The sequence below is a fragment of the Diplotaxodon limnothrissa genome, linkage group LG13 (assembly GCF_057381915.1).
Source record: "Diplotaxodon limnothrissa isolate DT_005_m linkage group LG13, D_limnothrissa_male_GT1.1, whole genome shotgun sequence".
In the NCBI taxonomy this organism is placed as follows: Eukaryota; Metazoa; Chordata; class Actinopteri; order Cichliformes; family Cichlidae; genus Diplotaxodon; species Diplotaxodon limnothrissa.
Genome location: NC_140608.1, coordinates 6,749,456 through 6,771,068, shown reverse-complemented (window position 1 = coordinate 6,771,068; position 21,613 = coordinate 6,749,456). Strand labels below are relative to the sequence as shown.

The window sequence follows — 21,613 nt, the reverse complement described above, 5'->3', positions numbered from 1 at the left end:
GTTTATAGTCTGTCTGCGTAAAACTACATATCCCACAATGTCCATTAAAACATAAGATGGTTACGTCATCAAAACGCGCTGTTGCTTTGGCAACGTTTATAACGGTTAGCCTTCCTATTAGCTGTGTAGCCTTCGCTAACCATCGAGCTCAATGCCAAAAATAAGGTGAGAATTACTTTATTTTATCATTATAACTGTTTACTGTGATAACAGTAATAGTAATATCTGTCGACCGACTCGTCCCGTCTCGTCTCGTATGGGTCAGCTCGGACACATTATGGGAGCTGGCTGCGGCGGAGGTCCACAGCCGGGAGAGCGGAGGTGCAGAGGAGAGGGACGGTGGAGAGGCTGTGAACGAGCGGACGGTGCTTCTGATGGGGAGCAAAGCTGGGGTGTGTGTGTCACTGATTTCACACGGAAGCGCTTGTATCTTGTTACTGTACTGCGTAAACTCACATCCGTTTATTTTTTAGGGCAAAACGTCCATTCTCCTCAGGTGCTTGGACAGGTTGGTATGATGATGCCCGGGCAGACTAGAGTGCTCTAAACCCCTCTTCATATTCACTATTCAGACCCATTGCAGGGGCAGTTTACACCATGCAAAGTGAAACACGAAAGCTAAAGCTGATCCTTTCACAGTCAATATTTGGCAAAGCTTTTATATGGCTGAAGTGTTTAGGGAGATTGCCAAGAAAGTATTTGGTGTATCCTATTGACATAAGGAGTACCTGGTGGTGGGATGAGGGAGTGCTGGCAATTATTCAAAGGGAGGAGTTAACAAATAAAAATTTGGGAAAGCATGTAGATCTGCCTCACATAAGGAAAGGCTTATGTGAGGCTCGGCACTAAGGAAAGAAAATTAGCTTGGCGGCAAGATTGAGCTGGAAGGAAGTGTACTAATGAATGATGAGAGGCTGTTGAGAAGATGAAGTAGTTTGAAGAGCTAATGAATGAAGAAAATGAGAGAGAGGAGGACAGTTCAGTAAGGAGGAAGTGATGGCAGCTGTGAGCTAAGAGTGGACTCTTGAAGAGTGAGAGGATGCCTGAGAAATGGAAAAGAAGTGTAGTGATTTTCAAGAACAAGCGTGATGTGCAGAGCTGTAGTGACAACAGAGGGATAGAGTTGTTAAGACATACCATGAAGATATGGGAAAGAGTTTAAGCTTTGTTTGGGAAACGGGGTGATGATTGGTGAGCAGCAGTGTGGCTCATGTCTAGAACGACCTCTACAGATGTACCGTTTGCTTTGAGAGTGTTAATGGAGAAATACAGAGAAGGCCAGAAGGAAGTGTAGTGTGTCTCTGCTGATCTAGAGAAAACACACGAATGAGGTACTGTAAAATATTTAACCAAAAGCACAAGTTAGTTTCATGACATCATACTTTGTATAAACACACTTTTTTTTTGTCTACTAGAGATGAACTATCCAAACCAACTCTGGCCTTGGAGTACACTTTTGGCAGACGAGCACGAGGACACAACACGGTAAGTAAATCCTTTTAGTCTTGGACACTTTGCTTTAGTCTCTTAAAAATGAGAAGACAAATGTGGTTATACACCTTATGCTGTATATGTTTTATTTGCGTTAGTAGGAAGGAACTTCCTTCCAGTATTTCAGCACAGTGACCACATTAGAGAGTACGTTTAGTGTACTTATGTGGCAGGATGTGCTCATTATGCAAGTAAATATTTTAGTTCTTGGTATTAAATGCAGCTGAAATGTGGAACAAGCCATAGAGGGTTAGGGTTGCACTGGATGTTTATGTAACTTCAAGATAAAACTGTTATATACTTATTTCAGCCTAAAGACATAGCCCACCTATGGGAGCTGGGAGGAGGGACCTCTTTGTCAGACCTCGTCCAGATCCCCATCACTCCTGTCACCATCAGGTAGGTCTCTTACAAATATCCTGCTTTTGAATAGGGGTCAGTATTTGACACATTCACAGTGTGAATTATGTTATTTATCTTTTCTGTTCAGATTATTATTTGTATCTTTAAAATCTGAATCTCTTGAACAGCAATGTCATGTCAGTAGAGAGGAAGAATGTTTTCTTGGTCTGAACCTCAGAGGAAAACCATCTTTCCTTTCCTGTCTTGTTCAGCTGTCTCTCAGTCATCCTCGTCCTGGACCTGTCTAAACCCAACGCTCTGTGGGGAACAATGGAGAAGCTACTGCAGGCTGCACAGGCTCACCTAGAGAGAACCTCCTCCCAAGTACAGAAATCCAAATCCGGAGTCAAACACCAGACTCCCAGCCACTCAGCAGCACGTGTCTTACCTAAAGACTATCCTGTAAGACCTTGTCTCATTACACATACAATTTGTATTACAGCAATTTTATAGCTGTGTTACAATTTCTAAATCCACGACTCAAAGGAACTCAACATGTGAGATGAAGCAAATTTCTTTAACCATGTATTATCTAATAATATCAATATCGTTAGACTAAATTAATGTAACCAAGAACAGGATCACAAGTAACTTCCATCTCAGCTAATACATAATAGACTGTAAAAAGCACTGAGGGAAAAGGCAGCTCTGCCTCCTCAGGGTTTATGGTGATACAGGTGAGCCTCTACAGTCGATCAGCACAAGGGATGCAGCACAAAGAGACTGCAGATTAATAAGGATGATAAAAAAAACAGTCATCAATGGGTAAATGTGCTGGTGCACTGAGGCATCCGTAACAAGTTGCATATTTAAAGTGTTTACATGAACTACTCATGCCTCTGGCTTTTTAAACACTCAAATGTCACAAAGTAAAATTTGCATTGACCTGACAAATGCAACCAAGATGGTGAAAATAGATATTTTATTGTCAGAGGGAACAAAAAGCAAATCTCAACTAAAAGTGTAAAAGTGTGTAAGGCCGGTGCTGTCTCCAGAGTTAACTGTGATTCTGTCAGCAGGACAGAGAGTTGATCAGTCCCTTTCCTGTTCCTCTGCTCATCATCGGCAGCAAGTACGACATCTTCCAGGTAAAACACACTATTTGTACTCTTTTTAAATGATTTATTAAAAAAAGACACGTACACAGAATTATTATTAGATCATAAATTTCAGTAATATTTGTATATAAGATTTCCAATTTTCCCATCTGCTTTTCAGGAATTTGACTCTGACAAGAAGAAAGTTGTCAGTAAAACACTGCGTTTTATTGCTCATTACTACGTGGCCTCTCTCGTTGTAAGAACGTTTTTAATGCTCCTGCAGCACATTTGTATTTAACAAATAATTTTGCACTTTTTCATATATTTCTTATAGTTTGCTGTCTCTAACCACCGCTTTGTATTTGTGTTTGTGTCTCCTAATGCTTTGATTAGTTCACTAGCATCAAATCAGAGAGCCTTATATCAAAAACCAAGAGCTTCTTCTTGCACCTGGCTTTCGGTTTGGAGAGAGGGTGAGGAGGATAAAGCAACATTGAACACAAAGCAGTAATGGGCATGGGCTTTCATTTTAGATTATAGTGTCAATAGAGTTACTTTAATGTTACCACTAATGCTTGATAATACTAGATTTCACAGTCTCATTGCAGATTTATTTACATTTTTGTACTGTATAAAAATTGTATGATATAGAACAGGTTTTCATAAACAGTCTGAGCTTAGGATATTCACTTTAGTTATATAATCATGTGATGGGACAGCTCCAGATAGATATACACACTCAGAAGTCTATAATCTTTACCTTTGTTTATGATGGAGGTATTAGATATTGCATTTAAAGGAGCATGGCTGCTACTTACAACAACTGTCATTGTTTCTTGAAGGGAAAATGTGTGTTGCTCTCATTGAGAATTTCAAAAAAAATGTAAAATGCTGTCTATGTTAGGGTCTGTTGGTTAATGTTTTAGCTGTAATACTGTTTTTCTTGTTCTTTTTTTCTGTAATCAGGAAAACTGTTTCCTCTGACCCCCTCAAGCCGCTCATCATTCCAGCAGGCTCTGATTCCTTCGGTCAAATAGGTGAGCACAGCGCCCCCCAGTAGCCAAAAGTAGAAATGTCTTCAAGTTTTGAATAAACTACAAAACTCTGTGATGAAACAAAACATCTCCTTTAAATCCACCCTCCTTTATTTAACATTTGGTGTGATATTTTATTTAAAATCTGTTAATATAGGTTCCCCACCTACTGTCGATGTGGATATAACGTCTCTCCATGCTAAAAATCCAAAAGACCTCTGGAAGAAAGTGTATGAGCGTGTCTTCCCCCCAGAGGTAGTTAAGCTTCTGGCAACATGTTTGTCTTCTGCAAAATCCAACTTATGTAGACAAACTACTTTTTCTTTTGCATGATTTAAAAGCATCTGTTCGTCTAACCAACTTTGTCATTGCAGAGTACAAATGAGCAGAGAGAGCTAAAGGATCCAGCCAAAGATCCCCAGTACAGTGAGCCTCAGATTGATGCCATGAGAGCCCAGAAAGACCAGGTAATACTTTATATACGTGTTTGCATTGCATTTATTTTGACAGACCTACTGCAGTCAAGTCTCTTGACTCATGAGTTGGCAGTACGGTGGTTAATCAGTGGTAATCAGAATTCCCATTCACTTATCTCAGATTCGTGACCCTGACTTTTGTCCTCCTTCTGAGGGGTAGCAAGTATTTAGGAAGATAATAAATCACTAAAGCATTTAACGCAAAATGAAGAAGATACGTTTCTGTGACATAGCACAGTTTCATTTGATAAAGGGATTAGACATAATGGCAGCCCAGATAAAAGAGGCTGTTAAGATATGTGTGTTTATAAAATAATAACCCTGCTTAAAATGACAAGCTCGTGGGATACAAAGTTACAAAAGCTAATGAATATATAATATATTAATAGTCAGAATAAAAATATATTGTATATTTCTTTTTTTAAACACTATTAAGGGCAGTCTGAAATTGCAAGGTCGAAATGACAGAAGGACTTCAGTCTCTGGATCCAGAAGGATATCTGACTTCAGTTCAGTTTGACATTATCCGATTTTCCTTATTTCAATTTTATATGAATTTGCAAAGATATCATGTGATGTCTAATTTTTCCATCTCCCAATAGTAAAATATCCCCCAAAAATTCCTGCATCCAAATCCAGATTTGTATTGTTGCGTTCGAGGCTGTGGTAAAAATTCAATGCAAATCTGTTCATATAACATTCTGAGTAATCCTGCATAGCTAAACAAACAAACATAGCTAAACAAACAGACAAATCAATCGAATGACATGGCCTGTTTGGCGTGGGTAACAGAGTTAAAAACTGTGTACGCTGTACAAAATATACAAATGGAGAAACTCATTCGACATCTTAAAGAAGGTTAATGTTCCAAAGTAACACTTTGTCCTTCAGTAGTCTGTTTCTAGTAGTGATTCTGTCTTGAAATGAACAGGCTGTAACTTTATATCCTGTGGTGATAAACTTAGAGATTAGCTGTCTTCATTCCTGCCTGCAATAGTGCCACTCTGGAACTTGAACTGCAGTAACCCGATGGAGTCACCGGCTGTTATCGCTGACTGACTTTCACCTGGCGCTCGTCGTTTCACTCAGCCATTGTGTGGTCTGAGAACTCAATAGAAAAACAGGCTAAAGGTTAATTCCAAATAAGTCTTGAGAAACTCCTTTCTAGACAGCACCCTCTAGTCTGGATTAAAAAGAATCTCAGCAGATCATGGTAGTCAGAAATGACCTCTTTATTTGAGAGACAACACAATGAATTTAGAGATAGGTTTGCGAAGTAAAAATGTATAAATGCATAGTTCAGTACGAATACAAATAAAGACCAATCTTAAGAGTTTTAAGCTAATTAACTATAGTTCTGTTTTCCCCTAGTTAATGTGTATTTGTTGTAGTTTAGGCGCTTCAGTTTCACAGTACTGCTCTGAGGTGTGAGCGCCTCTGTAGACGTAGACGTTTTGGCATTTTCGAAGTGTGGAGCATTCAGGCGTGTGCCAGTCGTCCCTGGAGTCAAACAAGGTCAGACGTGCAATGTTCAGCTGGAAAAAACCAGAGGGCTGCATCTCAAACTCGATACGCCAAAGTTGGCATGTTATACACTCAACAAAAATATAAGACCCCCAATAGCGCAAAAAACTGCACATTCCAGGGTGGCCTTTTGTTGTGGGCAGTCTGAGGTACACCTGTGCACTACTCATGATGTCAGATCAGCATCCTGATGTGGCACACCTGTGAGGTGGGATGGATTATCTCAATATAGCAGATGTGCCCACTACCACACATTTGGACTGATTTGTGACCACTGTTTGGGAGGGATGGTTATATTGTGTATCTGGAATGAATTTTAGGTCTCTACGTCCATCCCATGGGGAATGGGAGCAGTAACAAAGGTGTTGCGTTTATATTTTTGTTGAGTGTATGTTAAAATTTATAACAGTAAAATTAGAACAAGATTGAAAACGTTTGCCTTTGGTGGAACCTTCCTTCATCTGCATCATCAGATTTAGTCTTGAGTATTTCTTCACAGTAGCGTGTGTTTTTGCATTTACCTGCACTGTTTTGATTTTCTTGTATTGCCTCAGTAATATGTGAAAAGTGTTACATCTGTCTGTTTTTCAGGAGTTGGAGCAGTATAAAAGGAATGCAGCGAAATCATGGAAAGGTCTAGAGCTGGAGACATGAGATATCTTCTGCTTTATTACACACATACAACATGTTATAATGTACAGGGTATATATATTCTATTTGTTTACTTTTGTATTATATTTTCTGTTGTACTTTTCTATAATTACATAAATAAATGCTGACATTTTAATCAAGAAAAATATAGTTTTAGCTTACCAATAATAATGTTTGTTCTTCCAAACAAAACAAACAAATTTATGTTTTTTTTCTTCCCGGCCATCAGTGGTTCTAGGATTAAGGTTACCACAAGAAAACTGTACATGCCATAAACATGCTCGTTTTTCAGGTAACATGTTTCAAGTAGTTTACAGAACATCTGCAGATGTTTAAGTGTTTTAATGTGCATGGCTTCATCCCAGTGAACAGAGATAAACCGTGCTGTACTACATTGTGTGCATCAAGTGTAAACATTTAAACTTATTCTAAGTGCTTATACTACCACTTTATTAGGTATACCTGTTAAAGTGCTTTAACACAAATGTTTAATCTGATAATCACGTGGTAACAATGTAAGACATTGAAATTCAAAGCGTGCATTTGAAAGTAAGAGGATTTAAGCGACTTTGATCATGACATAGTTGTTGGTGCCAGATAGGCAGGTCGAAGCGTTTCTAAAACTGCTGATCTACTAGGATTTTCCAGTGCAACCATCTCTTGGGTTTAAGGAGAATGTTCTGAAAAAGAAAATATGGCTTTTTGATTGTCAGAATGCCTCAAACTGATAGGAAAGCAACAGTAACTCAAAAGCGCTCGTTATGATAAGCAGAAGTGCATCTCTGAATGCGTAACACGTCAAACCTTAAAGCAATTGGGCTTCAGTGGCATCATGTGCCACTCCAGTCAGCTTAGAAAAGAGAAACCGAGGGTACAAATCACACAAACTCACCAAAAGTCTGGATTTCTGCTATGACATTTGCATGGTAGGGTCAACATTTGGCATAATCAGCAACAAAAACTAAACATGAATCCTGTCTTATATCAGTGGTTGAGTTTGTTGCTGGTGGTGTAATTTATTTTCCTAGCACACTTTGGGCTGCTACCAGGTGGCCATCATTTAAACAGTCTGTTGAGTATTGCTGAAAATGTCCATCCCTTTATTATCAAGAAAGCAAAAAGGGTACGGTGTACCTAATACAGTGGTGGGTGTAGGTCATCTCTGAATAGTGAATTTCATAACATAAATGCTTTATAAGCTTAACTTAAAAAGAAGATTTTACCCACAAAGGTGTGTTTGTGGGCTTAGTGACGCACAACCTTGTCCCTGATCTTAAAGCTAATTATGCCCAGCAGCAGCAGAGCAGGCAGGAAAGCGTAGAGGAGAACAAAGTCTAGTGTGTATCGGGACAATGCGCCAGGATAACCCTCCTCAATGATCTGATTGCCATGGGTGACCACACAAGCTCCCGGCAAAGATGTGGAATTATCTGTAATCACAAAAACACAAAAAAGTGTTAAGAGATTTCATCTTCTGAAAGTGCCTTTTAGTCTAAATGACTGTAAGTGCTGCTGAGTGACTTTGACCACTGATCCTGAACCCATCCTTTATAAATCAGTCTTAAAAGGACCAATAGCAGAAAGATCAAATGTAAGACAGATAATTGAAATCAGTTATTTCTAATGATCTTTCCTGCTTTATCCTCTACACTACTCGCAGAATAGTGTAGATATTGGCCAAATTAACAAAATAGCATTCCCTCTAGCATAGGATGATCCCATGTTAAAAATGAACTTACTGCATGTGAACTGGAGACCATGAAACTCCGTGACTATGAGCAGCTCACAGCTGTACTTCTGGAAAGTCAGGTAACTGAGCCACTGAAAGACCTGTGGCATCTGCTGGGTGCTCCTGTTGCAAAGAAGAGGAGAGGAAAGTGAGCATATGTCCTGAGAGTTAGCATTATTATACCTTCATTTTCAATAAATTCTAAATCACAAGTTTTCTCATCATAAAGTTAAGCATATTTGGGATTTTACCTTAGAAAGCCAGATCCCACCACTATCCCTGCAATATTGAGTAGAGCCACTCCAGTGTTGACCATGTTAGGGTCTTGGACCACACCTAGTAGCACCACAGTCAGCAACTCACCTGATGAGAGTGGAAAAAAACAAACAAACATGAATATGTGCAGCTAAAAGATAAAGAAAGTGGAAACGTGGCTATTAAATGCATTCAACCAATTTGTGCCCCCCAAAATAGCACTTTACCCTTTTATTTAATTTGCTCACCTATAACATGCGGCACCAGAACTACAGCAGTGAAACACAGGAAGCGCAAACCTTCCGGATGCATCCCCACTGTCCTGAGAGCAAAGCAAGGCAGAGACAAACACACAGGAGAGACATTGATGACTATGAAACCAAAATCCTTGAGTGGATAAATGTGCTTCTTCCACCGCCAACACAAAAACACATCAAGTTTATGACCAACCAGTAAAGGAAGGAGGTGAAGATGAAGACACTCAGGATGCTGAGGGGCAGGATGTGGAAGATGTAGGCCAAGAACATTTGCCATTTAGTGTAGAGTCCATCCTGACTCTCCTGATCACCGATGGCTCGCAATGCTGGGACTGTGAGTATAAAAACAGAAAGGGTGCAAAAAAGATAAAAGTGACTTCTGGTCCATTCGATATAAAATCAACCAAATCTGAAAAAAAAAAAAAACAACAAAAAACAAACCCTGACCCTATTCCTTTATTTTTTAAAGAGTAACTTTATTATATTTAATAGATATAAATTAGATAAATGAATACTGTCAAATATTGATGCCTGCCAAATCTGAGACTGATTATTCAAGGGATATAATAATGCTGAGTGATTGTGCACATGCACATGTATGTATAAAAGGCTTAATGTTGTTTTGCTTGCAGTTTTTAAATTTACATTAAACTGGGAAAAATATGATGATTTCAAGAGTACAAAACCCAGAAAAATTTCTTAAGTGGAGTTTTACCTTTTCCATATTTCATTCAGTTCCAGTACTTTAAAATCTGCATATTATAATGAACAGTTCATTCTGTTCTATTGTCTCATAACTGAAAGCATGCATATGAAAACAAAATATATCAAAAGGGCTTTCCTTTAACAGGATGATGGCGATTATGCATTTTTGCAATCGCTCCATATTTCAGGTGTTCTTGTTTTTATGCCAAGAATTTACCAAGACAACTTGATGGGCCTGTTTCTTTAAAAAAAAAAAAAAAAAAAAAGCTTTTCATTGAATCCTATCAGTTATCTCTGAGACTGAAGGTCACAATGATATCCCCAAGCACAACCTCTGATTGTTTGAGTGTTTACAGAGGCTGACTTCAGCTCAGCCCAATCGTTTATCACATCTATTCTCCTCAGTGTCTGTGAGGGCTAGAGACCTGAAGCCAAGATTTTAGACTATGTTGATACAGTCATAGGAAAGAGAAAGTATACTCTCTTAGGTTTTATATATCAAGACATAATAAAAATCATCTGGTCCTCCAAATTAGGTAAATACAAGCGCAGATTAAAAACAACAGATGACATATTGCACCATGTTATTATTAACTAAACCAAAATGCAGAAGCAGTACATGAAAAACTAAGTACATCTTTACTACTGCCAAAGGAATTAAGGAGGTAAGTAGCAGGTAGGTGCTGATGATCAAATGCACACAGTTAATTAAACATCAGCATGTCCAATCATCCCTATCTATGCCAAACAATAAAGATGTTAGATATAATCTTTAAGAAGTAATTATTATAGGCTTATAAAGACATCATTCTACAGTGAGAAAGAGTTCAAAACAGTTGGCAGCCTTCCCAGGAGTGGACGTCGGAGCAAATTTATTTTCTATGCTCATGGAAACTGCAAAAAACCCCACAGCTGCAATTCAGACTCTACTGAGCCCGGTTAGCATAAAATAGTTAAAAGTTTACGTTCAAGACAGCACACACACACACACACACACACACACACACACACACACACACACACACACGCACACACACGCACACGCACACAAAGAAAAGTAGACTGATCAAGTATGGCTTGTTTAAAAAGGGTTTCCAGGGGAAAATCTCTTCTCTCTACATGGCAGCACAGTGTACTGTAGGTTTAAAGTTGCAGCTGAAGACACCACGAGACATCTGGAACAATGTCCTTGGTGGAGATGTTTGGCTGTAAGGCACAGTGTCACATTCTGAGAAATCCAAACACAACATATCCACACAAACACCTATTAACTGTCAGCTGTGGGAGTGGAGGGCATTTGATTTGGTTTGAGTCAGACTGACAGTCTTACAGCTACAGCTTGGCTAACAGAATAATAGGACAATGATCCCAAGCTCAGCAGCAAATCTCTAACAGAATGGCTCTCTAGAGACAAATGCCTGCAAACCTCAATGAACTGAAGCAATGCTGTAAAGAATAGTGTTCAAAAAATCCCTCCGTGTGAGAGACTGATGTAGTAAGACTGCTAAAGGTGGTTTTACAAGCTACTGAATCATGGTGTACTCAATTTTTTACAAAGTGCTTCTGCTTTCTGGCCTATATGATGACACTGTGTGATATGTCAAGTGTTGTTTTTCATCTGAGGTTTATCTCTACCTGTCAGATCTGGCAAGAACTGGAACATTTTTATTATGTTTTGATAAAACCTTGTAAATGACGAAGGGTGTCACCGACAGTAAGGAAATACAGCCAAGATGATTCATTCATCCATTCCTATCACTGAAACCCACATTCCAATAGAGCCTTTTTGGAAATAGTTGTATTTTATTTTGTCTATTGATTGTTGTCCTTTTCTTAACCTTACTTTTTCACTCATTAAATAAGTCTCCCAGATATTGAACAAAGCCACTAACGACCAAATTATTTGTTAAACCACAAATAAAAATCATAAATCTCTCTGACATTAAAAATAAAGTGGGTTAAAAGGCGGTCACAAGTCCTCTATAAAAGATCAAGACACTGCTGTGGTTGTAGTTTATAAAATGCTGACAGGAGACTTAGTGCAAATTTTTCTCTCCCTGTATTTGATGTTATCTTAAGTCAAAGCATGCATTATTAAAAAACCCATAAAACTGTTAATCATGGAAATCTATGTGCACACAATATTGTACTGTATTGTAGGTTCTCTAGGTTTGTAGGTAAAATGGCACTCGGGTTCATTGAGCTCTGAACAGATTAAAGGTCATGAACACCCAATGATCATTTCAAATATGTAAACTGAAGGATCTCCTCAGCAACTAAAGTATGACTTCATGCACGGTCTTCTAATAGACATTTTTTCTTTCATGTATTCTTATCTCCAATAGTCTACATACCTTTAACATCCAAGATTAAGCTAGACTTTACACAGTTTTGCCAAAGGTGACAAAAGTAAGTAAGAAATTAAGGTGATTTTACAACTGAATCAGGGGGAAGTGGCCTCACACACAGCTGCGATAAACATGCCTCATATCCATTTCACAGAACTAACAAGTACCCACCTCGTGGATTAAATGTTGTTAGAAACATGCACAGAGATGTGCTGTAACGTCACATAGATTAAGTGAATGTATGGACAACAAAGTCGACATTCACATTTTGTCTTTTGTCTTGTCTAATTGTTATTTTCAGCATTTTATACAGTTAAGTCCATACATTTTCAAACAGTGATACATTTTTTGTGATTTTGTTTCGGTACACCACCACAGTGGTCAAACAGTGCAATTTAGTCACGATGTCATTGAAGTGCAGATATTCAGCTTTAATTCAAGGGTTTGAACAAGAGTATTGCATTTAGCTGATTAGGAATTAAAGTCAATTTGAGATATTTTCAGAAGTTCAAAATTAATTGATACCTAATCCCTCTGTGTGTGTGTGTTTTCTATAAGCGGATAAAGGAATCTGGAGTTGATTCCAAGTGTTGAAACTGCTTTTATTAGCTCTTCATTGGATCTGTCTGTCCAAGAGAAGGAAGCCAACATTATCCTGAATCAAGAGTCAGTACTAGCACTGAGCAAAGCTGCTTCTGAGTTATGTTTTAATTTAGTCTTTGAATAAGAAAAAAATCATGTTTTCAAGTTACTGACTCAAAGTTTTTATCCAGCTTCCTCTTTTTTTTTTTATATAAAACTGTCAGGCAACATCCTGGTGTTTGGGACGTGCAAATGTAAATGTACTAATTCATCCTGGTGAGCAGATGTTTGGTGTTGGCGGAACTCACAGAGAGCGACGGCGTTCAGCATGCCCGTGTATGGTGAAGCACCGATGCTCTGATAGATTATGCCGATGCGGTCCTGCACAGCACCCTTAGTGACGTCGATGTCTAAATGTATGACGAAGAAGGCCACAAACAGACCATAAATCAGGTTCTGGGATAGACGCATCAGAACACCCATCCTGTCTCTGGACAGGTTTCTTACTGTGCGCCTGCACACAGAACAGAAAGGCAAAATTAATGAGCAAATGTTTTACCTACTGATACCCTACAAAAAAATCATCATGATGCATGGAAGTAATCTGTATATGTTACATGTCTTTTATAAAGCAGCACACTAAGTGACATTTGTAATTTGTACCTGGAATATTGTGATCATATTTCAGTTTTAAATAGTGATTTATGGGTGGTGTGTACAAGCACACTGACCTGAGGAGAACTCCAAGTTTGGCAGCACCGCTGGGTGACTCTTTGCTCTTAAAGGGTATGGCGGGCTTGTCTGATCTCTGCAAGCTCTGCTCCATTTTTTCCAGCATGCTCTGGTAGATGGTAGACCTCTGATAGGCTGAAGTGATTTCATGCATGCGAGTGAATGTGGCTGCCTCCCTCTCGCTGCTGCGTGTGTCCACTGAGGTGAAGTCAACTGTTTGACATCAAATTGAATTTTTAATGTTCAAGCTATGGAAAAATCATCTTTTTTTTAAAAAAAAAGAAGACTTATAATAAAAACACAACACCGTGCAGTGTGCTGGGTCCTGTCATACTGTACCATAGATGTCAAAGGGGTTGCAGTACTCTGGACACTCATATCCACATTGGCTGAAGAAATCCACCATCTCTTCTGTTTGTCCACAAAATACTAGCTCCCCACGACTCATTATAGCTATCCTGTTGAACACCTTGGAGGTAGACACACACAAAGAAACAATATTATTCCATCAGCATGTCTGTGAAGGTTCTCAGTCATCGTTGTCACAGGAGCTCGCAAAGAAAAGCGTCTGGACTTCTTTAAGTTGCTTGAAGATGTTTCACCTCTCATCCGAGAAGCTTCTTCAGTTCTAAGGTCAAATGGTGGAGAGTCCCAGATTTAAACCCAGTGGGAGTATCCCCCCAAAGAGGGACAGAAGGATCCCCTGATGATCCTCTAATCATCTGAGCCAAGGTGTGAAAATGGGTGTGGGTCCCAATCAGCCAGGGTTTCGGGTGAGCTCATTGTGAAACCTGGCCCCTGACCTCCACAAGGAAGGTGTCCCACTCAGACCCATAGTCAGTAGCATAAACTCAGCCACTTATAACATTGCAAAACACCTTGCTACCATCCTTGCTCCTCTCGTGGGGAACACCCCACACCACATCAAGAACTCCACCGACTTCACCGACAAGGTTCAGAAACTTACCCTGGACCCAGATGAAACCATGGGGTCCTTTGATGTAGTCTCTCTCTTCACTTGCATACCCACCACAGCGGCCATGGAGACTGTCAGAAAATGACTACAAGAAGACAGCTCCTTAGAAGACAGGACCAACTTCACACCCGATCAGATCTGCACACTGTTAGACCTCTGCCTTACCACAACATACTTCAAATACAACGAAGGCTTCTAAAGACAAAAACATGGCTGTGCCATGGGCTCCCCCGTGTCACCTATTGTAGCCAACCTTTACATGGAGGAAGTGGAAAGGAAGGCTCTTGGCTCTTTCAAAGGAAGAGTACCCAGCCACTGGTACAGATATGTAGACGACACCTGGGTCAAAATCAAGACACAAGAAGTGGAATCCTTCACTGCGCACATTAACGCCGTGGATGAAAACATCAAGTTCACCAGGGAAGACACAAAGGACGACTGTTTGCCTTTCCTGGACTGCGCTGTGCACATTGAAGAGAACGGCAACCTCAACATCGAAGTTTACCGGAAGCCCACACACACGGACCAGTACCTCCCCTTTGACTCCCATCACCCTCTGGAACACAAACTTGGAGTGATTAGGACCCTACACCACCGGGCAGAACATGTTCCCTCTAAGCCTGAAGGGAAAAAAGAAGGAACACATGTAAAGGAAGCACTCAAAACATGCAGTTATCCTAAATGGGCGTTCATAAAGTCAGCAAAGAGGCACAGAAAAGAAGATCAGACACCAGCGAGGGAGGATAAGAAAGACAGACGCAACAACATTGTCATCCCCTATGTAGCCGGTGTATCAGAAAAACTCAGGAGAGTTTTCTCCAAGCATGACATCCCGGTGCATTTCAGACCCAGCAACACACTCAGACAAAAACTGGTTCACCTGAAAGACAAAACTCCAAAACACAGACTTAACAATGTGGTGTATGCTGTACAGTGCAGCGAGGAATGCCCAGACCTCTACATTGGAGAGACCAAACAGCCACTTCACAAGCGCATGGCACAACACAGAAGAGCCACCTCCACAGGACAAGACTCAGCTGTCCATCTGCATCTTAAGGTCAAAGGACACTCTTTCGAGGATGTCAACGTTCACATTTTGGACAGAGAGGACAGATGGTTTGAAAGAGGAGTGAAAGAAGCCATCTATGTCCACTGTGAGCGACCATCTTTGAACACAGGTGGTGGTTTACGACACCAACTCTCTGCCATCTATAATCCAGTTTTGAGTTCCCTCCCCAGACGCCTTAACGCCCACTCACATCCTGGGCCATCTGATCTCAGGAATTCGCATGATAAGGTGGGGCCAGGTTTCACAATGAGCTCACCCGAAACCCTGGCTGATTGGGACCCACACCCATTTTCACACCTTGGCTCAGATGATTAGAGGATCATCAGGGGGTCCTTTTGTCCCTCTTTGGCGGGATACTCCCACTGGGTTTATATCTGGGACTCTCCACCATTTGACCTTAGAACTGAAGAAGCTTCTCGGATGAGAGGTGAAACGTCTTCAAGCAACTTAAAGAAGTCCAGACGCTTTTCTTTTCAAGCTCCTTTGATTCCATCAGCATGCAACTTTTCACAAAACATTCACTATCAAAGGATCAAAGACTCATGTGTACAGTGTAACCAAAATGTTTTCTTAATATGTGTCTAATATATGAAGTGGTGTAATTCTGATAAAAAAACAAAACAAGTTCTTTAGCTGTGAGTTAGATAAATGTAGCTGATGTTGGCACATAGGTGTGAGTTTGACTCTACAAGCCATTCATTCTCTTTTTCACCAGTTCTTCTCAAAAACCCACCCTGAAGAGCTCAGAGCGTGGTTGGTGGATAGTTACTATGACGATACGGTCTCTCCTGGCCAGCTCTGCCAACAGCACTACAATCTGATTGGCGGTCATGCTGTCCAGACCAGTGGTCGGCTCATCCAATAGGATCACCCCTGCAACGACAGCATCCCAATGACATCACTGCTGTCACTGCAGGTTTGTCACGCAGTGAAACACTGAGAATAAGTGAAAGGCAGGACAATAACTTTTTCCTTCTAAGTAAAAACTCTCAGATGTACTTTTTATTAAGTGGCACATTGCAGGACTCTCTGTGGAGCCGACTTAACTTGCGGAGATAAGTGAGTTCTCTTTTTTTAGTTAATTACTCTAATTAGGACAATTAAAAGATTGGCTCTTCGCATTATGAAAGCAGAGTGGAATTAGCAGATACTTTAATTGTGAGATTAATTCATTTCCTGGTTGATTGGAGAGTCACCGAATGGGAACTCCTCATTACTCTGTGTGTGACTCTGTGTGTGTGTGTGAGTGTGTTCATGGGCATTTTAATCCTGAATGAGGACTGAGACCCTCCATCCTCCCCAGAGGACTGAAGTCCTGATAAACTACACCTGGGATACACACACACACACACACACACACACACACACACACACACACACTGAGGTGGACTTCTGCTCATTCCCCTTACGGTGTGATAACCCAGTCCTTTATTACTCTTCTCCATCTCTCCCTTTTCTCTGTCTCTTCTTACTCCTGTCTCACTTAGATCCTTTTGTTTTTCTCCAGTGTGGACTTCATAACTCTTCTGGGGAGAGACAGGTTATGTGGTGAACTTTCCACTGTTCTCATGCGTCTGATCCTTCTGCCTCCCTCTGCTGCATTCTCCCACAGTCGTGGGAAAAAAGAAAGTTTTCACGGGACTATATGCAGTCCTGTTTTGGCAGTTTGCTAGTCTGACAAACAAGCAGCAGCAAATCTACAACAGAATGACTGAAAAAGAAAATAATCAAGGTGGTGCAATGGCCCAGTCAAAGTTCAGACACAACCTCATTGAAACTTTCCTTTTCACGACTCCACCAAAGACATATTTTGAAACATTTTATGAAAGCATGTTATATATAATTATTTTCTTTTATCTGCCAAAGTCTTTGAAAATCACTTCTAATCCCTCTTATTATCTATTTTACATCTATTAAAAGTGAAGATTTGAGTGATTAATGACTTTTACTCTGCGTCACCTCATTATTTTGATATAAACCGACAGCAAATGTTTGCTTTGGAGGAAACCGGTTGGTCAGAGATGAACTTGTGTAAATCTCCTCAGGTGATCTCCTCAGGTGCACTACTCACTTGGGTCCTGAAGTAACTGACTGGCAATGGAGACCCTACGGCGCTCACCCCCGGAGATCCCAGGGAAAACCTGACCTCCAATAACACTGTGGGCCACGTGACTAAGGCTCAGCTCAGCCATCACTGCTGACACCTACATGGGAGCCAGAGGTCAAGGTTCAGGTGAGACAAGAGTTACAACTATTAGCAAATCTACTAAAAAAGGGCCTGCAGGAGATATTATACATTGATCAGCTAAAACTTTGGAATAAAATCCCCTCATTATTATGAAAAGATTTGCTGTGAACTCTTCAAATAATCACCCTGCTCATGGGAACAATACTCAGAAATTTGCTCAGGGGTTTGAGTCTGACCTCAGCAACAATCTACACAGTCTAAAAAAATAATGTTCAAAAGAACAAGAAAGAAAAAACTAGAAGCAACCAGCACCAGAAAAAAACTCATCTTGTTTCCACTTTAAACTTACAAGATCCAAAGGACCCACTGCTGGTGCCAAGCACCACATGAGCTTCATTAGACCTTGATGAGTGTATTTGCTCCACAAGATTAGGAGAAGCAATATTTTCCTGTTTTTACAGTTTGGAAATATTTCAGAGCGAGGGACTCAAACAAAATATTAGGCTGAGAACAACTGACCTGCCGTTCTTAAATGTCAGGTCAGGTACTCTTTTTTTAAAAATGGGCATTTGCAGCATTTATGTGCTGTAAGCAAAGAGATCTGTAACAAATTGTAACACATTCTCAGTCATCTTGATGCTGCACACGACTCTCTGTGAAGCAATAACTCAGCCATACTTAACTAACCTAAAATATAAAACAACACAGCAATGCACCTTCTAAGATTAAGCTGATCATCCAAATAAGCACTGAAACTGTTTGTGTGCTGACATCTTAGTGGATACTGATATCCATCAGCCTGTAATTTATTTATTTATTTATTTTTTGGGATATGTTCTGTAGCAGGCAGAGATGCCAGGTTTAAGAAAATAATGAAAGAAATGCCCAGACGCAGCTCTAAAGTCACCTTTTTCTTGATAGCTTCAGCCGAGTATTTCCGCAGGGCCAGCTGAGCTGTGTAGGTCAGAGTCTCCTCCACTGTCAGATAACTCAGCAAGTTATCGCTCTGGAAAAGAATGGTAGAAAGAGAAAACAGGGCATTAACAGAAAAGAAACTAGACACAAAAAAACACTGTAAATTGTGATTTGGTCACCTTAAAACTAGAAACTACCACCTCTATTCCTCAAGGAGATGGATTAAGAAAACATCTCAGTATTTCTCTTGAGTGGTCATCAGTAAACAAATGGAAGTATATGTTTGGACTGGATACTTTTATGTCACACTCTCTCCATCTATAGCATCTTTGTAGCACATCCCCGTACAGTGAGCATACCGGTATATCCTCACAAACGTCTATGTTCATATATGCCAGTGCGACCCATCTGTAATATACCTTTGCCTCAGATGTGTGCATACACACAGGCACAGGCGCATGACTTAAACCAGCTGAACCTGCTGCCTGCTTCAATTAACACATGGCGCCTCCCAATCCCACTTCTCCTTATTCTCTCATCTGAATGACTTTAATATGAGGAGCTCATATCACCTCCTCATCTACAGCTTAGCAGCGGAAGTTAATGACGAGGCTTAGAGAGCAGAAGGGGGAGCTATCAGCTAGAGGGGAGAGATGATTTGAAAAGAAGCAAGGCTGGTTTTAAACCAGTGTTTTTAATTCAGGCTTTGGATACACTTGAGCACCTCTCATTGCGAGATTACATATATGAGGAGGCTATCAGGGGTCTTAAGTTAATTTCATACGGAGGCCAGGGCAGCTTTTCAGGAGTTACTGCAGAATGTTCATTGAGTTTGTGGCGGTTTGTACAACCACAGGCAAAACTAAATACATACAGGCTATGTGCATGAGGCCAGCTGCAGTTGAAACTGTAGTGGAAAGTTTAATGAGTGTTTGTGTGAACTACAGGAAAGTGAAATGTGCATGAACTTATTTGCTAATTACTTTAAACTCTGTTCAGTCTCCCATTAATCATTTGTCTAACACGTCCACTGCTGGGTTTCAACTTCTGTTAAGTGACAATTGTGACAATTATGAATTGGGAATAAATTGTCCTTTATTAGAAGTCATGTAATTTCAACTGCTTTGACTTTTTGTTTGTTATCCATCTGATTGTTAGCAGGATTGCTCAAAATTTAAAAGATGGGATTGGGCCCATCTTTTAAATTTCATTTGGGTTTCAATCCATGAATTCTTTACCATTGTGAAGGTATGTCTTACTACTATGCACACACTGACACTCTAATGGATGCACTGGAGTCAGTTTGGGGTTCAGTATCTGTAATGTTTGGTGAATGCCTGTGGACCCTCTTTTGACTTGTGTAGATGTAGCTGGAAATTATTGTATTTATTTTTTTGTGAAAAAAAAAATGTTTAGAGGTTTTTTGGACGTTACTAAGGATTCAGTTTGTCAAACTGATATTTTATTTTAGCCTTACCCTTTCCATCCACTCGTGTGAAGTGGTCACTAGCTAGCATGCACATCTGAGTGTGTGCGAGAGTATGCAACTTAATAAATGTAATAATAATTAATAATAAACTTAAACAGTAATAGAGGAAGTTTTTTGTTGAACCGTTGATCATTCAGGTGTGCAGTGATTTTAAACCAGGGTTCAGTATTTACACAATGACACTTTGGCCAAATATTGAACGTGAGGATCCAGTGATCGAACCACTCGAACTCCTGACCCCCAAAAAACTGATGTTGTGAAAGGATTAGAATCCGAAATTTGAACAAAGTATGGAGGTCATGCAGTCTTAGACCGCTTTTCTTTTGTTTCTGTGTATATTATTACCATTTAAATGTGCTTTTTATGCAGCTGTTTAAAATTACACAGTAAATTGTTTATAAATGTACATGTTTTTTGTAATAAAGCAACAGAAAAGCGTATGACGAGTTTAAAAATGTCAAAATTGATATGGTAGTTAAGGATATTAAGCAACCCAAGGCTTTTATTAACTTAAACAGAGAAACAATTTTCTTATAAGTGTAAATAAAAGTCTGTTAATTTAACTTAAACACAATTGTTGTGTTATTTTAACATTTATTGTATGTAATTTATGTAATACCTATATGTAACCTAATAGTTATTAACACATAATATTTTATATGTTTATAATATTAACACATATAACACTATGTAATATTAACATTAATATTACTTTTAATTATTTATGAATGCTTATTATATCAATATTGTATCAATAGAAATGCAATACTGGGATAATAAGTAAAAGCTATGAGTTAAATCTTGATGCGTGGACGTTTCTTTGTCTTACCTGCAGCACATAGGAGAAGCAGTCCTGATACTGCTCTTGCTTCAGTTTTCTACCATTAACGAAGACTTCTCCCAGCAGCGTGCCCTGGTTCCCAATCCGCCCTGAGATGGCATCCAGCAATGTGGTTTTTCCTGAGCCTTTATAATGAAAAGTGCAGATAAAGACACATATGCATAAAACACTCATGATTTAACTGATTTTTAACGCTTCCTGATAAAAAACGTTGTATTTCTTTTTCACTTTAAACATTTGGCTCTTGGATTGAACTGAACCTCGAACCTGAGTTGCCCAGTATGCCCATGATCTGCCCACTGTCAACATGAAAGGAGACATCATTCAGGATCTGACGAGTCCATCGTTTCCTGTAGGAGGGTAAGTCCCACCACGGACCCACACGTTCACTGTGAAACACATGTATATATGCACACACGCTTAAGGACAAGGACAGTATTTTTGATATTAGTATTTTATTTTTTTCAACACGATGTCTATCTCGGCTGTGGGAAGAATCAGCTCTTTATGAACAATCAGATAATCAGACAATCACAGTCAAGTAATAATGAGTAAATTAAGTTAAATTCTCTGAGTCTGTTTTTGAGTTACTCGTGTTGGTTGTCAGCAGCACTTACCTGACTGTGTAGGAGATCTTTCTGACACTTAGAGAACAGGTGGGCTCTGATTGCTCCTCTCTGCTGTCTCTCCACACATCTTTCTTCACCTCCGCCACAAACCTGAAGGACTCTTTTACTTTCCCGTTCTGCGGCTCCTCCATCTGCATTGAATAAAATCTGTTCATGTCTCCTCCAGGTCTGTGTCAAATCTGTTTCACATCAGATTGTTCATATTGTTTCAGTCCCAGACTTTGTCTTCTGCGCCTGTTGCCTGCACACAGCAGAAATGCGAGATCAGTAGTGACTCTCT

At 39.8% G+C, this 21,613-nt stretch overlaps 2 protein-coding genes across 2 annotated transcripts; one reads left to right on the top strand and one right to left on the bottom strand.

The window, feature by feature from the left end:
- Window positions 1-109: 109 nt before the first annotated feature.
- Window positions 110-6,621, top strand: dync2li1 (dynein, cytoplasmic 2, light intermediate chain 1). The gene is made up of 13 exons (XM_085369079.1): window positions 110-165; window positions 266-392; window positions 474-508; window positions 1,416-1,485; window positions 1,802-1,890; window positions 2,106-2,295; window positions 2,913-2,981; window positions 3,112-3,189; window positions 3,327-3,406; window positions 3,900-3,970; window positions 4,125-4,222; window positions 4,342-4,434; window positions 6,559-6,621. The coding sequence occupies exons 1-13, from the start codon at window positions 152-154 to the stop codon at window positions 6,619-6,621; spliced, it is 1,077 nt and encodes a 358-aa protein (XP_085225205.1). The 5' UTR covers window positions 110-151.
- Window positions 6,622-6,671: 50 nt separating this feature from the next.
- On the bottom strand, window positions 6,672-21,597 carry abcg5 (ATP-binding cassette, sub-family G (WHITE), member 5). The gene is made up of 14 exons (XM_085369078.1): window positions 21,322-21,597; window positions 20,972-21,093; window positions 20,693-20,829; window positions 18,367-18,465; window positions 17,343-17,475; window positions 16,005-16,144; window positions 13,566-13,695; window positions 13,226-13,439; window positions 12,803-13,008; window positions 9,053-9,191; window positions 8,851-8,924; window positions 8,599-8,710; window positions 8,358-8,470; window positions 6,672-8,048 (listed from the first exon to the last, which is right to left on the bottom strand). The coding sequence occupies exons 1-14, from the start codon at window positions 21,486-21,488 to the stop codon at window positions 7,864-7,866; spliced, it is 1,971 nt and encodes a 656-aa protein (XP_085225204.1). The 5' UTR covers window positions 21,489-21,597; the 3' UTR covers window positions 6,672-7,863.
- Between the last annotated feature and the right edge of the window lie 16 nt (window positions 21,598-21,613).

What these genes read in the sequence shown, in the direction of transcription:
- dync2li1 (XM_085369079.1), top strand. An exon ending in TCTTACCTAAAGACTATCCT is followed by an intron (nt 2,296 to 2,912) that starts GTAAGACCTTGT and finishes TTCTGTCAGCAG; the next exon opens with GACAGAGAGTTGATCAGTCC. An exon ending in TGATTCCTTCGGTCAAATAG is followed by an intron (nt 3,971 to 4,124) that starts GTGAGCACAGCG and finishes CTGTTAATATAG; the next exon opens with GTTCCCCACCTACTGTCGAT.
- abcg5 (XM_085369078.1), bottom strand. Translation starts at nt 21,488, where the DNA reads ATGAACAGATTTTATTCAATGCAGATGGAGGAGCCGCAGAACGGGAAA. An exon ending in CAACCCCTTTGACATCTATG is followed by an intron (nt 13,440 to 13,565) that starts GTACAGTATGAC and finishes GATGTCAAACAG; the next exon opens with TTGACTTCACCTCAGTGGAC. An exon ending in GCTGAACGCCGTCGCTCTCT is followed by an intron (nt 9,192 to 12,802) that starts GTGAGTTCCGCC and finishes TTATACTCACAG; the next exon opens with TCCCAGCATTGCGAGCCATC.